The sequence below is a fragment of the Castor canadensis genome, chromosome 13 (assembly GCF_047511655.1).
Source record: "Castor canadensis chromosome 13, mCasCan1.hap1v2, whole genome shotgun sequence".
In the NCBI taxonomy this organism is placed as follows: Eukaryota; Metazoa; Chordata; class Mammalia; order Rodentia; family Castoridae; genus Castor; species Castor canadensis.
Genome location: NC_133398.1, coordinates 1,325,254 through 1,346,992, shown reverse-complemented (window position 1 = coordinate 1,346,992; position 21,739 = coordinate 1,325,254). Strand labels below are relative to the sequence as shown.

The window sequence follows — 21,739 nt, the reverse complement described above, 5'->3', positions numbered from 1 at the left end:
GGCATCCATATGCTGAGTGAGGTCTTCTGGCTTTCCTGGTCCTGTGGCTTGTTGCTCTCCAAGGTGTGGGGATGTGGAGTCTCCACTGCAGCTCCATTGGGCATTGTTTTGTGTATTTTCACAGTCACTCTTTATGCTTTTGATATTTTGATGAGTTAAGCAGAATCTCTCTTTATCACATCATCAGTGAAAATCCCTATCTCCAGCATCTCCTGCATTTATAATTAAGTGACTTCTCCGTGTTCTACCAGCAGTATTGGTATGGCATAGTTCTTCTCTTCCTTTTACTTTTACCCTCCTGGTGCCTCCTATCTAAAATGAGCCTTGTGTATGCCATGTAAATGGTCTTCTTGTTTTATTCATCTGACCATCTGTTCCTTATCGTTGGAGTGTTTACATCAGTTACACTAGTGTGAGTGTCATTGTGGCTGGGTTTTACCATCTTGTCTGATCGCCATTTAGCTCATCTTCTCCTTGTCTTTCTCTTTCCTTTCTTTTTTTTTTTTTCATTTTTCTTTTATTATTCATATGTGCATACAAGGCTTGGTTCATTTCTCCCCCCCTGCCCCCACCCCCTCCCTTACCACCCACTCCGCCCCCTCCCTCTCCCCCCCACCCCCTCAATACCCAGCAGAAACTATTTTGCCCTTATTTCTAATTTTGTTGTAGAGAGAGTATAAGCAATAATAGGAAGGGACAAGGGTTTTTGCTGGTTGAGATAAGGATAGCTATACAGGGCATTGACTCACATTGATTTCCTGTGCGTGGGTGTTACCTTCTAGGTTAATTCTTTTTGATCTAACCTTTTCTCTAGTTCCTGGTCCCCTTCTCCTATTGGCCTCAGTTGCTTTTAAGGTATCTGCTTTAGTTTCTCTGCGTTAAGGGCAACAAATGCTAGCTAGTTTTTTAGGTGTCTTACCTATCCTCACCCCTCCCTTGTGTGCTCTCGCTTTTATCATGTGCTCAAAGTCCAATCCCCTGTTTTGGCTTGAGCACTTTTACTACTCTGTCTTACCTCCAGTATTTCTTAAAGGTTGCTTTCAAGTTATCTGCATTTTTAGGTTGTCATAGACTGTGATGAGCAAAATAATGCCATTCATAGTGGCAGGCATGTGTCTTTTCCCTGGGACTTCGGTGTCATCATTGCCATTCATTTTATGGCACCACTGGCCCGTTACGTTATTTCTGTTTTCAATAGTTAGTTACTGATTTTCCCGCTGCTGGAGGTGGACCCCAGGGCCTCACGCCTGCCAGGCAGGCACTCTGCTACTGTGCTACATCCCCAGCCTGTGATCTTTTAAAGTAGTTTAAAATCGAGAATAAATATTTACCTAGCCGTTTTCCATTTTGTTCAGCTTTTGGAAATCAAGATTACTAATCTTTTTGGTTTCATGACTCCTTTTAATACACTTAAAAATTACTATGGACCTCAAAGAATTTTTGTGGTTCTCTTTGGCTGTTCTGGAGTCTGAACTCAGGGCCTCGCTCTTGCTAGGCAGGCATTTTGCTACTTGAGCCACACCCCCAGCCCTGCGTTGGTTACTTTGAGACAGGATCTCCCCCGCAGGCTGGCCTGGAATGATGTCCTCCCTGTTTCAGCCTTCTGCATAGCGGGGGTGATAGCCACGGGTCACCGTGCCTGGCCTCGAAGACCTTTTTAAGATTTTAATCTATTAATATTTATAATTAGAAATTAAAAGTAAGAAAATTTAAAAATATTTTAAAGTAGAAGTAAATTCATTTTCTTTTATATAAATTATTTTTTTAGTGAAATAACTTTTTTTCCAAAACAAAACATGAGAAGATGGTGGTATTTACAGTTCTGTAAGCTTTATTAATACTTGGTTAATGGTGACACAGTTGGGATTGCTTGTCTTTGTTTGTATTTAATCAGTTATAATGTGTATTGTTATTGAAGTTCATGAAGAAAACCTGACTTCACATGCATACTTTAGCTGGAAGAAGGGAGTATTTATCTTTTCAGACAAGCATACATGTCTCTTCAATACTTGAAAGTCATAGTTTCTTAAGAATTAATCCTACATGGGCTGGTGGAGTGGCACAAGTGGTAGAGTATCTGCCTAGTGTGAGACCCTGAGTTCAAACCCCAGTGTTGAAAAAAAAAAAAAAAAAGAATCCTACATATTATGGAATTTGAAACCATCAATTAACTTGCCAAGAATTGAGATATAATTCACATGCCATTAAACGCAATTTGTTTTTGAGATAGGATCACCCTATGTAGTTTAGACTGACCTCGAACTCAGGATCCTCCTGCCCCAGCCTCAGTGCTGGGGTTATGGGTACGCACCACCACACTCGGTATAATTCACCGTTTTTAAGTATGTGACTCGGTGGTTCACCAGACTGTGGAGCCAACACCACTAATGGCAGAGCATGAGGAAACTCCCTTCCCAGCAGCAGTCACTGGCTGTTCCCACTTCCCTCCCTCCAGCTCTTGGCAACTGTGAGTCTGCTTCCTCTCATCATGAGCTTGCCGTTGTGGGCGTTCCATGTGAATGGAGTCATGTAATGTATGAGTGTGACATTCCCAAGGCTCATCTGTGTTGTCATGTGTGTCAGTGGCTCATTCTTTTTATGACCAAATAATATTCCACCAAATGATTTTACTGTGTTTGTCCATTCATCAGTTGATGAACGTTTGTGTTTGTACTTTTTCACGCTTGTGAATAATACTATTTGTGCATAGGTTTTGTGTGGACATACACTTTCATTTTTCTTGTGTATACACGTAGGGTGGAATGTCTGGGTAATGTGGTCACTCTGTATTTAAGTTTTTGTGGAACTACTAAACCATAGTTCCCCATCCTTGCTAACACTTATTTTTCCCTCTTCCTCCATCCCTCCTTCCCTTCCTTTCCTTTCTCTCCAGAGGGTGTAAAGTGATTTGCATTTTCCTAATGACTAATGATATAGGGACTTTTTGTTGTTGGGTTGCTCTTTAATATAGCCTGGGTATTAGATCATTTTTTGTTTCATTCAAATCTAAGTGTGCCTCTTGGGCTGGAGGTGTGACTGAAGTAGTAGAGGGCCTGCCTAACAAACATAAGGCCTTGACTTCAAATCCCTGTGCCATGAAAGATTTACAGTTGTCTCTCTTACCTTCTTCTGGGTCTTTTGCTCACCTGCGGGTTTATAACATTGGTCATGTAGATGTCTCTTGTGAGGCTACCGCCTTTCATGATGTACCATCAACTAGCTGATGTAATCATTGAACTCAGAAGAGCCTTCATGTACTAGGAAGCCATCTAGCTTTTGGTAGATGGAGCCTATGTTCCCAAATTTTCATTTTCTGTCTAGGATTTACATTTTATCATCGGAAACATGGCAGCCAGAAAGCAAAGGTAGACAGATCTTTCCAGGGCCCCATGACCCACTCCATCCAGCCAGGCCCCATACCCAACCATGTTTCCACCACCTCCCAGCCGTGCCGTCACATTATAAAGCCATCAGTGGATTAATCCATCAACAAGGTCAGAGCCCTTAAGATCTGGTCACTTCCCAAAAGCCCATTCACTCCTTCAACACATGAGCCTTCAGGGGACATTTCAGACTCAGACCATAACACTCATGCATGATACGAAAAAAACCTGTACAGTGTTGAGCTTCAATAAGCCTAGTGTGTTTTTTTTTAACTGCTCCCTTGAGAACCTTAAGTGAAATAGGTTTTTTCCCCTTGTATTAAACCTGTGGGTGGTTGGAGGTGGGAGGCCAGTGCCAGCCAGTGCCATCTGGTGATGATCTGATTGTGTGAAAGGCCAGCAGTTCACATTGTAGTCCTGCACTGTCAGATTAGGGGTCTACACTGCAGGAAGGTACAGAGCCTTTGACCTTGTTCAGTTGCTGGAAGTGTCTCAGATTCCCAGGAGCCCCTTTGCCCCTGGAGATCTGGCTGGAAGCATCATTTTTTTTCCCTGCCAACTAATAAGTCCTTGTAGCATTGTATAGACTGTTCTGCCAGTTATAAATTCATGCAGACTTGGCTTTCTTGGAAGACTTTGTTCTGCGTTCTGTTCAGATAGCCTGTGGCTGGACATAGGTCTCAGTGGGCAGTTTCTCTTTGGGTGCATGTGTGGTTCCACTCTGGCCTGCTGCCGGGGTGTTTTTTGTTGCAGGCAGGACTGAGGTGGCAGTTCTTGTCCCACCTCTGTTTAAAAATTCAGTATTAAGTCCACCGAACCCTCAATTATGGCCCCATTCTGCACTCTGAAGACAGGAGGTATCTTTGGGTTTCTTCATCTCACCTTTGGCTCTCCGCTCTGCTCCTCAGACTCCCCTACCCCAAGACTTTCCCTTGTTGCTGAGTTCTCTCTTTCCTTGTCCTGTGGATTTCCAGCTTTAAAATTTTCTGGTTCATGTGATTGATGGGTCAGAGATTCAGGTAAATGTTTAGTTTGCCATGTTTAGTCTCTTTTTCTGATAACTTTTACTTTCCTTTAAAATGACCATCCCATCAAAAATTTGAAATTAATTTACATTCTGGATAGAAGAATGTAATTTTATGTGGTACTTTAAAAAATGTGATTATTTGTTTCAGGCTGCATTTTCTTTTTCTTGATTTGATTTTCCAGAGTACTGTTTTACATGCTAACAATTCTTGGTTGTGGATTTGTCTTTTTTCCCTGGTTTCCAGGGTCTGTGTAATTGGCCTGTGACATGTGTGTCTTCATCAGTTCATTGATGTTTGCATTCATCTATATTGATTTTTCCTTTATCTTAGTTTTGAAAACAAATTTTCTACTTTGTTGCTGTGGTTTGCATGATGAGCTCACTCAGCTGTTTTGATTAATGGTGAGCCTCCATTTTGTACCTTTTTATCTGTTCATAGCTCTGCCACATCTCTCTCTCTCTCTCTCTCTCTCTCTCTCTCTCTCTCTCTCTCTCTCTCTCTCTCTCTTTTGGCAGTACTGGATTTTGAACTCAGGGGTCTCGAGCTTGCTAAGCAGGTGCTCTATAGCTTGAGCCAGTCCACCATCTCTAAGTACTGATGTGTATTTTTGCCCGTGTCACCATCATCGTCGTCGTTGTCGTCATCATCATTTTTGGGGTTTGAGCTCAGGGCCTCATGCTTGCTAGGCAAGCTCTCTGCCGTTTGAGCTGTGCCCCCAGCCCTTTTTGCTATTACGTTATTTTTGAGATAGGGTCTAGGACTTTTTGCCTAGGGATGACCTCAGATTGTAGTCCTCCTACCTCCACTTGCTTTGTAGCTGGGATTATAGGCATGTACCACCATGCCCTCCTTGTTTGCTGAGACAGGGACTTGCTACCTTTTTTTGCCTGGACTGGCCTGGAACCACAATCCTCCCATCTCTGCCTCCCTCATAACTGGGATTACGGACCTGTGCCACCATGCCCAGCACCTTTTTTGTTTCTTTGAGACAGGGCCTCACTGTGTAGCACAGGCTGGCCTTGAACTCATGATCCTTTTGCCTCAGCCTCCAGAGTGCTAAGATTATAGGTGTTCACCACTATGCACAGCCTTCATGCTTATGAATGCAATTTTGATGTTTTCTTGAGTTAATAGTTATAGGAGAGAATATTTATATTTCTGATTTTTTAAGGAGATTCACAGCTCAAGTGTTATCTCTGAATTTTACTTGTTACTGACTCTGTGTGATCAGGGGAAGTGCTGGCCTGGAATCAGTTAGGTTCTTTAATGGGGTGTCTAAGCCAAACTCCTCTGTAAGTGCATCTGTCACTGGTGTTGGTGAATGTGTGCTGAGTGCCGGCAATTGTCTGGTGAGTGATTCTGCCGTGTGGTGAAGGACGGCCTCCTGCTGGCATTCAGAAGGCACACTGGCTTGCCACTGATGGCAGGTCTCAGTCTCATGGAGTCCATCTGTTTCTAAGTCTGTGTAATTAGCCTGATGACACCTGCAGCTCAGAGCTAGCAACCCAGCAGGTGAATTGGGGTCTCCAGTGGGCGCCCATGTGGGAGAGCAATGCCTTCATGGTGCCTTTTTCTTCTGCCTTAGGTAAATCTTAAAATGAGAGAGATAACAGAGAAAGAAGTTAAATTAAAACAGCAGTTACTGGAAAGCCCAGCTCATCAAAAGGTAAAGGGGAAATTTAATTTTTCTGGAATGCTTTAAGTTAATGTTTCTAGTTTTAAAGAATTGTATTTGTAACTGCTGCTTGAGGATTCTTTATTATTCATCAAAATAAAACCAGCCCTGTTAGATGTTCTGGATGGGCTGATGCCTCAGTGAGGGTGACCATGGGCGGCCTGTATCCACCTCCCCTGGAAAGGAATTGTGTTGATCTGTAGGAGGCGAGGGTGTGCTTGGAGGAACTGGAAGCTCAGGAGTAAGGGTGCAGGGTCACCTGAGAGTGAGTTTCTGCCTCGTGCTGAAGGCACCCTTGCAGACACCTGAAATGGCCCATGAGGTTCAGTGTGGCGGTGGGTATCTAAAGCCCTGTGCTTGGGAGTCAGGTGGAAAACATGTCTTGGGAAGGATGCAGATGGTGCAGTCCACTTTCCAGGCATCAGTCTCTTCCCCTGACATCGTTTTCCCCTTTGCCAAGCCCTAGTGAAGCTGAAATCCACTCAGTTGTGTGCACAATGCATCCTGACCGTCAGCAAAGTCTTGCCTCTGGGGAGTGAGGTACATTCTCCCCTGTAGCTTCCTCTGCTTCCACTGGCACCCCACACTGGCCAATTCCAGTCAGCTGCATGGGTGGCAAGTCAGGCCTCAGCTGAGGGCCTGCTCAGTCCTTAGGTGGACACACACGGACACAAAGTTAGTCTTCCTGAGTCAGAGCAAACCTCTTACCTGGGTCCCCAGTTCTTCACAAGTTCTGAAGTACTCTTTGGTACTGCAAAGGATAGAGTCGTGGAGGGGAGGGGTCGCCTTCCACTTGAATTGCCTGATGGTGCAGCGTGCCATAGTCACGCGTACTGGAAAGCCTTTGCTTAGCAGAGGCTATCCCTGTCTCTGCTCTGTGAGTGCATATGTCATGGCATTCCCCCTGGACCTACTCTGCTGATGTTCCTTTCCACCTTCCTTCCCGCTTCCTGAGCAGTCTCCCTCCAAGTGGTATTGGAAGTTAGTGCCCGTAAGTGACCAACCACCAGCCACCATTTGCAGAGCCATCCTGTTGCCATCGTGCGCTTCATTGAGACTGCTCGCACCCAACACTGGTTTTGTTTGTTCTGTTTAGATGTCCACTGGGCATTGTTGTTACCCTTGAGCCATGACCTGGCCAGGCTGAGTGGGCTTTGTAATGTGGCACTTTGGAATTCCTTACCTACATTTTGCCCAAGTTGTTAGTGACTTCTCTAAGTGACAGGTATAGTGTATTGGATAGGACACACTCTCCTTTATAATAGACACCAAACAGACTGGTGATCTTGCGGTCCCAGTTGCCCTTTATGCCTTCCTTTCGGCCGTTACTTTGTGGAAAGGCAGTGTTTAACATGACTTTCCCTATTTCCCTTGTGGCTATGAGGTTGGGAAGTGGCTTACCTGGTGAGGGTTCAGAGATGGCGCTTGCTGGTGTTTCCAGTTCTCCTGTTCCTCCTGTGGCCTCTCTGGGCCTGCACAGAGTTGGGAAGGTAATTCACACATTCACAGATGGGTCTGAGTTAGGTCAGCTCAGATGCAGGGTTTCTGAAGTTACAGGTGAATTTTCACATAAAAAGAAAGTTTAAAAAAATAGGGATTTGGTTCAGCAATTCCAGCTGTGCTCCACCTCGTGGCCTATTCTGAAAGTGGAGCCAGCTTGCCACTCCATCCCTATAGGAAATGCCTGGTGCCAAGTGGTACCTTTTCATGTGAACTTTGGGGTACTAGTTTTGTATGTGCTCCTTTGTTTGCTTGGGTCCTATAGCATCATCATTGGCCCAGATTATATGTTGGAGTCCTTTCTAAGGGGATCCTGTGGCCATGGCTGCACATGGGCCCATCTAAACCTTTCTGTACTTTATGCTGACAGGCCACCCTGTTTCTCTCTGGGTGTGCTGGTGAGGATAAAGAGGAATAATGAATATTTACATATCTTACTACCTCGAGTCTTGAACATGATTAAGGCAAGGGCTCACAAACTCAGCTGTCCTGTAGGAAGTATAGTTTCAGGAAATGGGGAAAATGTGACCAAGAACAGTGTCCCTTACAGTTTCTTTCATGAGAGAGTTTGTGACTATCCTATAATGGTTTTCAAATGGCTAAGCAGAAAAAGTGGGTGAGGACTGACAGGTTACAGGTTTTGCCTTAACACTACATGGATGAGCAGGGTAGTCTTGTGAGCCCCCAGAGCCCAGCAGTTCAGGGCCAGCCTGATTGCACCCCACACCATCCACCTTTACTTCACTGCATGACTGCTCGCTCCTGTGTCCACTGCCTCTGGGGAAGCCTGGCCTGGCGCATGCTGGGAGCACTGCATGCTGGGACCCGTGGGCTTTGCACGCGTGGTACAGTAGGAGGCGGGCCATCTGTGCTAGTGTGTGCCGTGGGCTCTGAGAAACAAGTTAAAGTGTGTGTTAGAACTTTTTTACCATAAAATAAACCTTACCACTAAATTCAGAAGGATTTCTGGGCTGAGTAGTAGATGACTTGCCTAGCATACACAAGGCCCTGCACTTGACCCTTAGTACCATAGAACAACTAAAAAGAACTTGTTACATGTGTTTTGCTGTAGGCATCATGATGATTGTACACAGCATACTTGCTGACATACCAGCTTGAAGTTCTAGATTGCTGAGACAATTCTTTCAAGTTGGACTTATCTGCAGATCTCTCAGAAGTCCATAGTTGTTATTGACGGCTGGTTTTCTTCCTCAAGTTTCTGTTGTGTATCTTCCCCCTCTGGAGAAAATGTAACTGGTGGGAACAGTATATTTAAAAATGGTATTGGAGGTGCTGATGCAGAAAACAGTGGTGCACTGCAGGCTTTTAGGAGCAGTGCCCGTGGTGGCCAGCCCTCTCGGTGGCCTGAATGCTTGCACTCGCATAGGCTCCCAGCAGCCCTGGGAGCAGAGCCATGGACCTAGTGTAGCGCAGAATACTGGGGATGTGGCTTCATCTAAGTGCATAAATATGGAAGCCTTGAACAAGTATTTGTTTTATTAGCACTTTACATGGGTTTAGTTTCCTGGTGCTTTGTTGCAGTTCTTAGAGTGGTTTGTGGTTATAGTATGAGAAATTTTGTCTCACTTGGTTTCTGAAGTTTCTCAAACTACATATTAATGCTGTTTTATATTTTTCTTAATGGCCAAGGCTAACACTGGTAATTCTTAGAAAAGTAACTGTAGCGTGGGTCTAGCAAGCATCGGAATGCTCACCATTTAACTTGTTTCTCATTAGTTTTTAGTGTGTTGGCTTTTGGTAGTGTAGGTACGTGTTCTGCCTCCTTCATTGTATGCCTGCGACCAGCATCAGGTTAGAGTTAGACTGATGCTAACTGCTGCTGGTGCGAGCATCATATTGCTGCCACCCAGTGTAGCCATACAACCCAGTTCCCTGGATCTTCATGTATGTGTTCTGGGCAGTCTCAGCTTTTCCAGGTGATCGCAGTTGTCTGTGTATTCTAGGCTCTGTGTGAATTCTTGCTCCAGTAGTGTACCTGTAACATACATGGGGGTGAAGCGACCTCACACACAGAGACCATTTTCCTTTTATCAACTGCAGGTCCGCTATCGGCGAGAGCACCTTTCTGCTAGGCAGTCACCCTACTTCCCGTTGTTGGAGGACTTGATGAGAGACGGCAGTGATGGCGCTGCTCTCTTAGCAGTGGTTCACTATTACTGCCCAGAGCAGATGAAACTGGATGGTGAGTGAAGAACCTTCCCCTGAACAGACCTGGAAGGTGTAATGGAAAGCCACAGTGTGGGTCACTAGTCAAATATTTAATAACAGAAAAGTAACACTGAATCTTAATGTCAGTTGGGGACACTACCATGTGGTTGGAAACGTTGGGGGACTCAGTGAATGTACATAACCTGCATTTTATCTGAGGCAGAAATTGCCCAATGAAAATATTTGGGTAGTGTGTCAAAATATTTGTGACTTAACCTGTGTCTCAGAGTGGGTAGGGTAAACACCAAGAACGTTGTTTAGGGATGCAAAAGTCAATGCCAAATTCAGCTGTGCACAGAGCACTCCTGAATACCTGCCATGGGCTTGACATTGGTGCCATTATGATGCCAGTGCACCTCTCTTTAGGTTCTCAGTAGGGAACCTGCAGTAGGGAGGGTGATAAGTGAAGGACCATGAATGACATGGAGAGAATGCCTGCCCAGGGTGCTGTGGGAACATGACTTCTATAGTGAGGTTTCCTAGGCATCTTCACTGCAGTGTGCAGGTAGATGGTCAGGGTCTGCCCTGACAAGCATCTGAAATGTTGTCTCAGACTTCAGTCCTGAGGGCTTGGGCTGCTAGTGTTCCTACTGCAGGGACAGGTGTTCCAGATAATACAGTTTTAAAAACAGAATAGTCTCCCAGACAGAGCTGCACTTGAAAGACAGTAAGAGCTTGAGGTACCGGGAGGGGCCTCCGTCCGAGGGAAAGCCCATGAGTGGACATGTGGGTGCTCTAGGGCCCGGTGGACCTGAGTCTTCATCTTCATCTGGCCTTGGGCTGCGTGCAGCAAGAGATATGACCAGGACCTTTTGAGGAAATGGCTAGAAAAGCCCTTCCTTCCACCTAAGAAAGTGCTGGAGAGGCTCCTCAAGTGCTTCTGTCTCTAGAGGATAGGAGGGAGTGGGTAAGAGGAAGGCTGAGAGGCACCTCACCCATCTGGGGTGGGGATCCTAGGGAAAGGATAGTGTCAAAATAGTCCAGAAGCCTGGGGTGTATAGCTCAGTGGTAGAGTACTTACCTAGTATGTACTGGATTTGATTCCTAGCCCTGCAAAAGGGAAAGGTGATCTAAGAGTAATGACACTTGTGGCTTTGCAGAAATTCCAACATAACCTGCTGATGGAACACCTCCAAAACCATGCTTTCCATGGAAACGGGCTTCTACAGAGTGGTAGGTGGCACCAAGACACACGTGGAAGAGAACAGAGAATGCTTATAGTGATGAAGGACATAGAAGAGAAGTAGAAACTGTCAGGAAAACAAGATGGGGACAGTGGCATCTCAGTGTTGCTGTCTTTTTCCCTCATCTTCCAGTCCCAGCAGCTTTCTTGGAGTCTCCACCTCCTTCACACTCCCCGCTGCAGGCGTGCTTTCCCAGGTCCACCTGCAGTTTGCTGATTCAGTTCTTCCTTCAGTTGTAGCCTGGCTTTCAGCCTGTCCTCTGTGATCTTAAGGCAGAAAGAGACAGTGGTAAGAAACAAGGTGAACAGCAACTGTGCAGACGCTCACTGAGGCAAGTAGCAGAGCATTGTGATGCATCTGATAAAATGACGCCTACAGGGAGGAGCTGACAGAGCCATACACATAACAGCAGAGAGTGACCAAGGGAAAAAGGCTTGAACACAAAATTAACAGACTTTGTCCAGTGTACCACCCAGTATGGAATATGCTCTTTTAAAAATAAATAATCAGTGCCTGGACACTATTGGCTAACACCTGTAATTGTAGCTACTTGGGAAGCTGAGATCAGGAGAATCACAGTTCGAGGCCAGCCTGGGCACATAGTTCCCAAGACCCCATCTCCAAAATGGATTGGAGGAGTGACTCAAGTGGTAAAGCACCTCCTTTGCAAGTGCAAAGCCCTGAGTTCAAATCCCAGACCTACCAGAAAAACAACAAAAAAAAGGCAAAGCAAAAAGGATCAAAGTACACATGGAAGTATAGCTTCTGACCACCCTCCCCTGAAATTGGGTATTGCTGAGAGACCAGAGATGGTACTTGTAAATTCTTCATGGGTCAGAGAAGACATCAGAGAGGAGTTGCTATATGAGCTCTGCAAGGGCAGCCATTTCTGTGTGATACATCCCAGCCATCAGAAATAACATCTGGGACAAATAGATACTGAACAGACACTTGTTCAACAAGAGAACAACCAACGTGTTAGAACTTGCAGGACATAGCCTGAAGTGAAATGTAGAGGGAGATGTGTTGCCTCAAGAGCATGTGCTAGAAATTAAAGAACGAGTTTCATTGAAGCGCATTAGAAATAGAACATAGTATTCCCAAAGAAAGTTGAAGGAAAGGCCAAGCATGGTGAGGCGTGCCTTTGATCCCAGCTACTCAGGAGGCTAAGGCAAGAGGATCGCAAGTTTGAGGCCAGCCCAGGCAAAGTTAGCAAGAACTTATCTTGCTAACAAAACACAAACTAAAGGGCTGGAGGCATGGCTTAAATGGTAGAGTACTTGCCTAGCACCCTTGAGGCTCTGGGTTTAATCCCCAGTACTGCCTAAAAAAAAAGAAGAGTGGTGTCTGATTGTGTCTCTCATCAATAGTCACACGAAACAAGGACAGTAAGCAACTAAATTGCAAATTCCATGTTGGGTAAAACTAAGATGAACAGCAAATCCACTAACGAGGATGTTAAATAGAAGGGCCAAGGGAGGTCAAGCCAGATAAGCAAGAGGCCACCTGCTGGGGTCCTGGAGCTGCAGAGTGGAAGCACCGCAGACTGTGCAAACGGTGTTCTTAAGAGCCCCCAACCATCCTTCCACTGCAAGAGATGGACAAAACAGCCAGGTGGCCGTAGTCTCAGACCCAGGCAAGGAGCAGGCAGGAAGGAGTGCCAGCGGAATCAGGGACATAGGGCTTCATCTCGTTTACCTGCCCTAGTAAGTAGCCCTACCTTGGCTCCAACAGGCCAGTCTGCCCACAGCTGCTGAGGTTTGGCAGTCCTCTGTGAGGCAGATGGCCCCCTGCCTGGTGACCTGTAGTAATGCCCATTTCCTGATGCCTCCCTCTTAACTACAAATGAGTGGACAAAGACCCCATGACATGTGAGGAAAGCCCCTGACCTGAGCAAGAAGCCACAGAGACAGTGCAGGAGAAGATGCGGTGACAAGAGGGTAGAGAGACCAGAAGCCGAGAACAGGTGGTGGAAGGCAGCGTCACATGGGTATGTCCAGAATTAGCTCCCAAAGAACTCCAGGGAAGGACACATTTGGTCACCAAAATGTAAGAATTCACCTAAAAGCTAGATGACAAAGTTGAAGAAATCTCCCAGAAAGCTTAACAAAAGAAAACTAAAGATAAGGGAAAGGGTAGAAAAATGAGAGATCAGCATGGAAAGAACAGAGAAAACTGGAGGAGTCTGCCATTAAAAAATGGAGAGTGCCTGAAGACAGTCTCATGGACCCCATGTGGTCAACATGAGTTTTGAAGAGCCACAGCAAAACATGCTGAGGAGATTCCAGGTAACTGTGTGGAAAGATAGGACCTAGACCCCTTGCCACCTGAGATAGCTTGAAGCAAGGGGAGGCTCTGCGGAACTGAGTCCTCAGAAATGTACCTTGCTTCAGGGACCAAGGCCCAAGCCAAGAAGGGGCCCTCCCATCTCACAGTGGACAGAGGATGTGAAAACTAGGAAACACAAAGGTTGTTGAAGAATACAGGTAGAGATTCTATGTAGCTCAGCTGTGGAAGTAGTCACACAGCTATGGTAACACAGAAACTTCCCGTGCACTTGGGGTACAGGCACTTAGGGGGAGGCCGAGGCTTTAGCAGTTGTTCACCAGCACAAGAGGTGTGGTCCACCCCTTAGTGCAGAGTGCTCTCAGTGGGGGTGGGCGGGAGGAGTAGGGGGCGGTTGTTGGCCTCAGGCAAAGGGAGGAGTGGGGGGACAGAGAACTCTTTTTATTAAGCTTTTAAAAAAATCTTGTTAAAAATTGTAAAAGTTTTAGATAAATTTGATAGCAAAACAAGGCTGGTAGAGTGGCTCAAGTGGGAGAGCACCTGCCTAGCAAAGGCAGAGCCCTTTGCTGGGCAAACCCCAGCACCACCAAAAAAAAAAAAAGATTAATAAAATAGAAAAATTGTAATATTTTAAAGAAAGAATATATAAAACTAAAAGTTTGCTCTTTTAAAGGATTGATGAAGTAGACAATCTTCTGAAAAGATCAAGAAAAAAGAGTAAAAGTAAAGACTATAGTAAATAAGCTATAAGTACATGTGCAGTAGATACCAAAGAAGAACACTGAGATATTTGAGATGCTAGGTGACATACACAAGAAAAGGTGGAAACCCTGAAGTGGCCTGAAGCTGCAAAGTAAATGGACTTGTGGGCTGACTTTACTGGGGTGTTTTACCAAACTTTCAGGAAATTGTCAATTTCCATATTACATGAACTGTCCCAGAGAGTAGGAAAAAACAGAATGTGTCCTGGTTCTGGCTCTTTGTAAGAAAGGATCATTTCTTGGTACCAGGAATAGATCATGAGAGGACAATTGCAAGCTGGTTTCCTTTTTAATGCAGATTGAAAATGCTGTGTAAAGTATTAGAAGACAAGAATTTAACAATTGAGATGCTGTTCTAACAATCACCTCAAGCAAGGAGTTCTTGGCTTGCTTGTGAATTGATTTAACCTGACAGTGGTTGTTCACCCCAGGCCACTGCAGATTTGGGTCAGAGAGAAGACCAGGAATGATGCCTTGGTGTCCTGACAGAGTGGAGTGGGGCAGGAGGCCGGCGGGAGGAGCCTGCAGCACGGCTACCTGCCTCACAGGCAGCATCCACTCAGTATGTCTGTCTGTCTGCAAAATGCAGGGAGACTGTAGAGAGCCTGTGAATGAAGGCAGCCAAAAGAGTTATAAGAAAAAAAAATGTGCAAATGTAAAAGTATATTAAAAGCTGTAAGAGCCAGGTACAGTGGCTTATGCCTGAAATACCAGCTATTCAGAAGGCAAAGACTGGGAAGATCACATTTCAAGGCCAGCCCAGGCAAAAAGTTAGACCCCATCTCAACAAATAAGCCAGTGGGTGTTTCAAACCTGCTATCCCAGCTATGCAGGAGGCATAGGAAGATCACAGTCTGAGGCCAGCCCAGGCAAAAAGTAGAAGACCCTATTCAAAAAATAATTAAAGCAAACCAGGTGTGTGGTTATGTGGTAGAGCGTTTGCTAAGCAAATACAAGGCTCTTGTCGTTGCCCTTCCCCTCCAGCCCCTTGAAAAATCATAAACTTTTCTACAGTGCTTAGAAGAGACTTAAACATGTGGAGTGTCAGTGTCCTAAAAAAATGTAACGTCTCCAGATTGCTCTGTAAATTTATTGCCAGTCCAGTTAATACTTCGGTTTTCACAGAAATTAGCATGGCAACATAAGAATTCCTGTGGATGTGTAAGGACAAAGGGCAAAGTTTAAACACTGTGTTTTGATGTAGATTCAGTGCACAGCAGAGTCGTTGAGGACTTACTGCATGTGTTGTGGCAGCACTTCCCTGTGGTGGTATTTTCTCATCTGTGTTCCAAGCAGCTTGGGGATCAGAGTTTTCTCTTGGCACCTTAGGCTGGGCTGTCTGTCACTTCTCCATTTCTCACTGACTTCCACCTACCAGAGTTATCACTCACTCCTATTTCCAGACTCACTTCTTGAGGGGAAGCCCCAGCACCACTCCAGTCCCTGCCCAGGGATGTCCTCAGAGTTCATTCTTAGTGTTTCTGGTTGTCAGCTTCCTTCACTTCAGAATCACTTCCCACTGTTTGTCTCTTGACTTGAGGTTTTGGAAGAGTCAGGCCGTTGAGTTGAGTTGATGCAGTGTCCTTGGGCAGTCGTCACGTGTCTTCCGCAGTGCGTCTGTTCCCACGCACATGATGGCAGTGTATCCTAGTGTCCATGATGCTTGCTGTGCTCACTCGGTGCTGGGTCTCTCCACTTGAAGACAATGACTTTGCTTCATCATTAGTTAATTCCTTTGTGGGGAGAGGTTTTGGATCCCGAGTTCTCATTTCTTTCCAGACCTACCAGAGTTACCACCCACTCATCATTTCCAGCTCCACTTCTTCATGTTCATTAGCTAACATTTTTCTGCCCAGAAGAGTCCCTCTTCTCCCCATTTGTTTATTCATGGGTGAATTGCATCGTTACAACCTCATCAATGTTTACTTTATTCAGTGGGTTATAATCCATTTCTTTCATCATCTGTTTTGTTGCTTAAATTGACCCAAATGTTAGCCGAGTTAATTTTGAAGAATAAGAATGTGGGGTATTTGCTGTATAAATGCCAAGTTTTGTTACCTTTACCTTAGCTTTGGCTCAGGGGTAGTTCATGGTACAGAGGAACTGCACACAGCGCTCAGAGAGGAGACGCTGCATAGGGAGCTAGTGTGATGAGGGGGTCTCACAGCTCAGAGGGCAGAGGGAGCTCTGGCTAGTCACGAGTGGTGACAAACAGCATTGTGTGACCTGGAGACACCCCACTGCACATGAGGCAAAAGCACATTGGACTAAAAGCCTGAAAAACAACATTTAAGATCTTGGAGAAAAAGAATCCTAATTTGTATATACTCCTAAACACTTGAATATGTTTTCCTTTAGAAATAAAGTTTATTTAAAATAAGTTACTTCTCCAACTCCTTGTTTTCCCCTTTGGTGGCGCTGGGGATGGCACCCAGCGCCTTGCGCATGCTGGACAAACTCTGTTCTGTTGAATCACGTCCTAACCCTCTGTTTTTTCCTTTTTGGTGTGGGACTGGTGTTTGAACTCGGGGCTTCATGCTTACAAAGCAGGTGCTCTACAGCTTGAACCAGCCCTTCAGTCCATTTTGCTCTGATTATTTTGGAGATGGGGTCTCGTGGACTATTTGCACAGGCTGGCCTCATACTGTAATCCTTCTGATCTCAGCCTCCCAAGTAGCTAGGGTTGCAGGGGTGAGCCACTGGCACCCTTCCTTTTCTTAAAGATGACACATTCACGGGCAAATCAAATATGAGTCCTCAGCACAGTTGCCTCATGACCGTCAGCTCTTCCTCCTGTCGAGCAGCTCCTGCTGAGGAGCTTGGGTGCTGGGAACCCATTTTCAGTGGTCCCAGGAGCTCATTAGCCTGGGGGTTGCTCACTGATTGAGGGTCAGACATCCTAAGTAGCCCTTCTCTTTACCAAGGAGTTTGGTACTGGCATCATCTCTTGATTTGGGGGATTGGTGAGCGTTTTGACATTCGTGATTTTGCGCTTTTTCCCCACCACCACTTTTGCAAACATGGAAATAACCTCACACAGTGGGAACATAAAATGTTTACTAACCATGTGCAGCAAGCTTATTATTAAAAAGCAGTGTTACTGTTCATTTCAGAAGCCCAGTCATACAGTCTCAAGTGATTTCTGTTAACGATGTTTTAATGTTAACCATTAAATTCCGATCGCTTTTTCCTTGAACATTTTCCTTCTACATTTAGTGTCATTGTAAAACTTACTGTATTCTTAAATTTCTTAACATCACACTTAAGTATTATCACTACCTCCCTATAAAATGAGTTTAGTTCAAAACTATGTACACATACACTTTTGAAGAAGTTTGTGTACTAAATTCTAATTGTCTGTATCTTTTAGATATATGTCTGAAGGAGGTGCCATCTATGGCTGATAGCCTGTATAACATCCGGCTTCTGAGGGAGTTCTCCAATGAGCATCTGAACAAGTGCTTCTATCTCACCCTGGAGGACATGCTGTATGCTCCCCTGGTGCTGAAGGTAAGGACGCACCATCAGCCATGCAGTACAGTTTTGAAGCCACACAGGAGTGAGTGTTTATTGTGTCCTGTTTTTGTTTTGCTTTTGTTTTTCTTTTAGCCGAATGTTATGGTTTTTATTGCTGAGCTTTTCTGGTGGTTTGAGAATGTCAAACCAGATTTCGTTCAGCCCAGAGATGTTCAGGAGCTGAAGGATGGTGAGTGAGCACCTCAACACAATTGATTGCAGCTATTTGGGGGAAGCAGCCACCCACCCATCAGGGACCATGGGAGGCACGGGGCAGGGGCTGCATGTTGGTGCCCAAGGCAGACCTATCAGCTGGGTTTACCCTTCTGTCCTTATTTATGGTTGGTGGGCTTTTTTTTTTTTTTTTTTTTTTTTTTTGCATAATACTTGTAGAACTTGTTAAATTGGAAACCAATTTTTAGGAGAAATTTGGTTTCAAATAAAAGTTGAGTTATCTTTGTGCTCATAAAAGCTACAGGTTTTTTAAAAGTTCTGTTTCTTGCTAGTGTTGTGATTAACTGTAAATAATCTGAATGTTTCTTTAAAATTGCTGTTTCTGCAGCTAAAACAGTGTTACAGCAGAAAAGCAGCCGACCTCCCGTCCCTATCTCCAATGCGACCAAGCGCAGCTTCCTGGGTAGTCCTGCTGCCATGAGCCCAGCCGACCTGCTGCCACCCACCCAGCTGCCAGCTGAAGGCGGACACCGGTACCACCTCCACGCTGAGGAACCTGAATATCTGTAAGTCTGTCCTTATGCTTTCAGAATTAATTCATCGTGTTACCCTTTTGTTGGTACTTGGGATTTTAATTGAATTAATCTTTTTTAATAGGTAATAGAAAAAGTACAAAAGAGTAACTTGTGCCAGCTCTTCTTCTCTGTCCCTCTGGCTACCTGGTCTCCCCAGAAGTGATGCTGTGAACTTCTTAGGTCAACTGACGCAAATTCTTTAAAGGATATACATCTAATTCTAGTACTTTTGATAGGAGAAATATTTCTTCATTCTCTCTTCACAGTAAATTACACTGTGAAGTAATAGTTTAGATTTGCTTTGCAATATGGTCTGACAGAATATAAAGAGTGAAGTGCTCTGTACTTCACGTACTGTGGTTTGTTCACTCATGGAGATCACCCAGGAGCAGTATTCACTTCATTAATTCCAGGGAGCAATTATATTTGGTTCTGGTGAGGAAAGAATGGAGTCATCCAGACTGATTATTTTCACCATCAAGACCTAGTATTTACTAACTATGTCCGTGGTGGGTTGGTATTTCCAGGTCAGCGGGATTTGGGGTGAAATTGAGGAAACTCTCACTTGGGAGTGAGCATGAGCCTTTTGTTGTAGTCAGGAGGCCTGCCCTTGTCCCTGCCGGTTAGCACAACCACTCTTGTAGGCAGAGGGTGGTTTTTAGTTTTAATTTTATTTACTTAACTTTGCTGGGGATGGAACTCAGGGCTTTGCACATGCTAGGCAAGTGCTCTGCCACTATGCCATATTCTCATCATGGAGGTTATTTTTCAAATGAAAAAGTATTTTTAAAATATGCAGATTGAGTTGGAATTCAAGGTTAAAACCGTGAATTTAAAGGCTGGGGTGTGGCTCAAGTGGTAGAGCACCTGATTAGTGAGCTCGAAGCCTTGAGTTCAAAGCCCCGTATTGCAAAAGAGAAAAAAAAAAAAAAAAGTGATTTTAAGTAGTGCACATAGTTGAATGATTCCTTGAGAGCATGGTGTAAAGGGCCTTAGTTGTCTCAGGCTGACACTGATAGTGTTGTTGGAGGGTGACTTGGAGGAAGGAGTGGTCAGAACCTGAGAAACCAGTTCAAGGCAGTGCTGTGGAGGGAGGGGTTTGACGTGTTCAGTGACAGGTCCCTGAGCAGAGGTTGGAAGCATAGCTCAGAGCCCAAGGGCACAGGCAGTGGCTGAGTGGTCCAGCACTTCAGGGCACAGCTGTACAGCCACATGGACCCCTATGTGGGTGCTGGGTCTACAGTCAGATCCAACACGCAACCTGTGTGTGTGCAGTAGTTGATTTTTAAGGACATTTGGTACCACTCACACCTATTGCCTGGTGACCTATTTTTTTTATCTTACACTACACTGTGAGGTTTTTCCCATTTGTCAGTTTCAGTACCCACAATACCTGTGTAGTGTTTCACATTGGGGCTCTGCTCTGGTTGATTTAACTGCTTCCCAGCAGTGTGTGGGCTGCAGGATTTAAAGCTTCTGCTCTTCGACCAAGCCCTGCCTGCTGAGCTCCTTGGAGCTCCCTGTGTCCTCCATCCTTTCTGTGTAGCTCTCTTTGTGTGTCTTCCCTCTCTTTGTCTCTAATCTCCTCTCCCCCTTTATGTCTTAACTTCTGACTTGATGACCGTTCTTGTCCAAGAGTGGCAGCTACAGCCAGGGTGTTAAGTGTCCCTGTGATTGCCTCCATCCCGCCCATACCTTGTTACTTGTCCCTTGGCCAAGTTCTTCCCAAAGTGAAATAGGCAGAGTAGTCACTGTGAAGTGTGGGCTGCTGGGGGAGCTGGTGCTAGCACTCCGGTGGTCATGGGTGTCACCTGACTGATGCCTTTTCTGTGCCTTGTTAGTCTTCACCATGAGTGTGTATCTTCATGCCCGCAGCTCTTCATATGCCTCTGACCATTCTTTCTTTTAAGCTGTAGTCCAAGAAGTAGAAAAGGTGTGAATAATTTCAGAGCTCTTCATAGATGTTGTCCTGTGCATGTCTACACTCCCACTAGCAGTGTGGGAGCATCTCTGCTTCTCCATTTGTGGGCTCATCTGCATTTTTAAAGTTGGTTTGATATGGTGGCTTGTTTGTGGTCTATCTGTCTTTTTGTGTGTGTGTGTGTGTGTGTGTGTGTGTGTGTGTGTGTGTGAGAGAGAGAGAGAGAGAGACTGGGCTTTGAATTTAGGGCTTTGCACTTGCTTTGTGGTTTTTTTTGTTTGTTTGTTTGTTTGAGACAGGGTCTTGCTATGTAACCTAGCCTGGCTTCAAACTTGCAGTCTTCTGGCTTAGCCTCCTCTGTTCTGGGATTACAGGTGTGCATCACCATACCATCTGTGGTCTTCTTTTCCACCACAGTTCCCTGGGTTTCCTTGAGTCGGTAATGCGTAGTTTTGGAGCCATGTTACTCAGACAGTTGCTTTCATACCTTTGTTTTGCTTCTTTCTGAAGATAACCTCTGTTGCATACCTGATGTTGCTGCTGAAATTGGAAATTGGTTTACGTCACACATTACGGGTATAATAAATGTTCTCTGTTTGCAGCCTTTGGAATTTTTGTCTCAAATTTGAAGTTCTTGGTACTCTTTTAGTTCATTTTTATAGTAATTGATTTCCCCAAAGAAGCTGTAGGTGGTTCACACCTTGGTAGGAGTTCACATTGGTCTCTATTGTTTCATGTGCCTTTGCTTTTGAACTCGAATGAAGTTTGATAAACTTGTGATTTTTCTCTCCAATTCTTTTTCCATTTAGTGGGAAAGGAACTTCCGCCTTTAGCCCATCCCATCCTTTACTGCCACTGAGGCAGAAACAACAGAAAGCTGCCCAAGCAGAGGATACTCCTGGTGAGAGCGTGGTCCCCTTTTTTTCTTCCCTTTTGTTACTTTCCATGGCTTAGTAAAATAATACCTCTCAAAATTGAATTCTGAAAATTGTATTTCAATACAGCATTTTTAGTGAAGACTAGCAGAATAAATTTTAGTTTTTATTGGCCTAGCTTAGAATTTGTAGTTTTATGGTAAAAATGCCATTAAAATCTAGTAAACTCCATGTAACATACACCGAGGTGCTGGGTTGTACCAAGTAATACTCTGCATGATGGAGTTCACATGAGCCTGCTCTCTCGTGTTGTGTTCTGACTACTGTGACACCACTACTGAAAATTGTATTGTTTTGGTTTCAATTATCTGCTTTCTTAGAGCAATTTTGTGACTGAGTTATGATTTGTTTTTCTGGCGAAATAGTTACTACATTGAAAGTACTGCAAGTGGTACAAATTGGTTACTTAACAACCGAACACGGTTATTTCTTCCAAACTGCAGATCAGCGACATCGATCTAATTCTTTAACCCGAGTTGATGGTCAGCCACGAGGTGCAGCAGTAGCATGGCCAGACAAAAAAAACAGGTGAATCATTTTGAAATGGGTGTTTTAGTTGAAAGCAACAATTC

General features: G+C 44.8%; 1 protein-coding gene across 5 annotated transcripts in view; it reads left to right on the top strand.

Moving 5' to 3' along the window:
* Positions 1-21,739, top strand: part of Camsap1 (calmodulin regulated spectrin associated protein 1) — a 60,462-nt gene that overhangs the window by 26,436 nt on the left and 12,287 nt on the right. Inside the window, exons 4-11 of one of the 5 annotated variants that reach the window (XM_020164019.2) lie at positions 5,997-6,077; positions 7,045-7,077; positions 9,648-9,789; positions 17,417-17,556; positions 17,656-17,752; positions 18,125-18,302; positions 21,042-21,133; positions 21,611-21,695. In XM_020164019.2, the coding sequence (XP_020019608.2) occupies positions 5,997-6,077; positions 7,045-7,077; positions 9,648-9,789; positions 17,417-17,556; positions 17,656-17,752; positions 18,125-18,302; positions 21,042-21,133; positions 21,611-21,695 (848 nt within the window). Of the gene's footprint in view, positions 1-5,996; positions 6,078-7,044; positions 7,078-9,647; positions 9,790-17,416; positions 17,557-17,655; positions 17,753-18,124; positions 18,303-21,041; positions 21,134-21,610; positions 21,696-21,739 lie in introns of those variants that run through there. The other 4 variants (XM_074052817.1, XM_074052818.1, XM_074052820.1 and 1 more) reach the window with 4 other exon arrangements.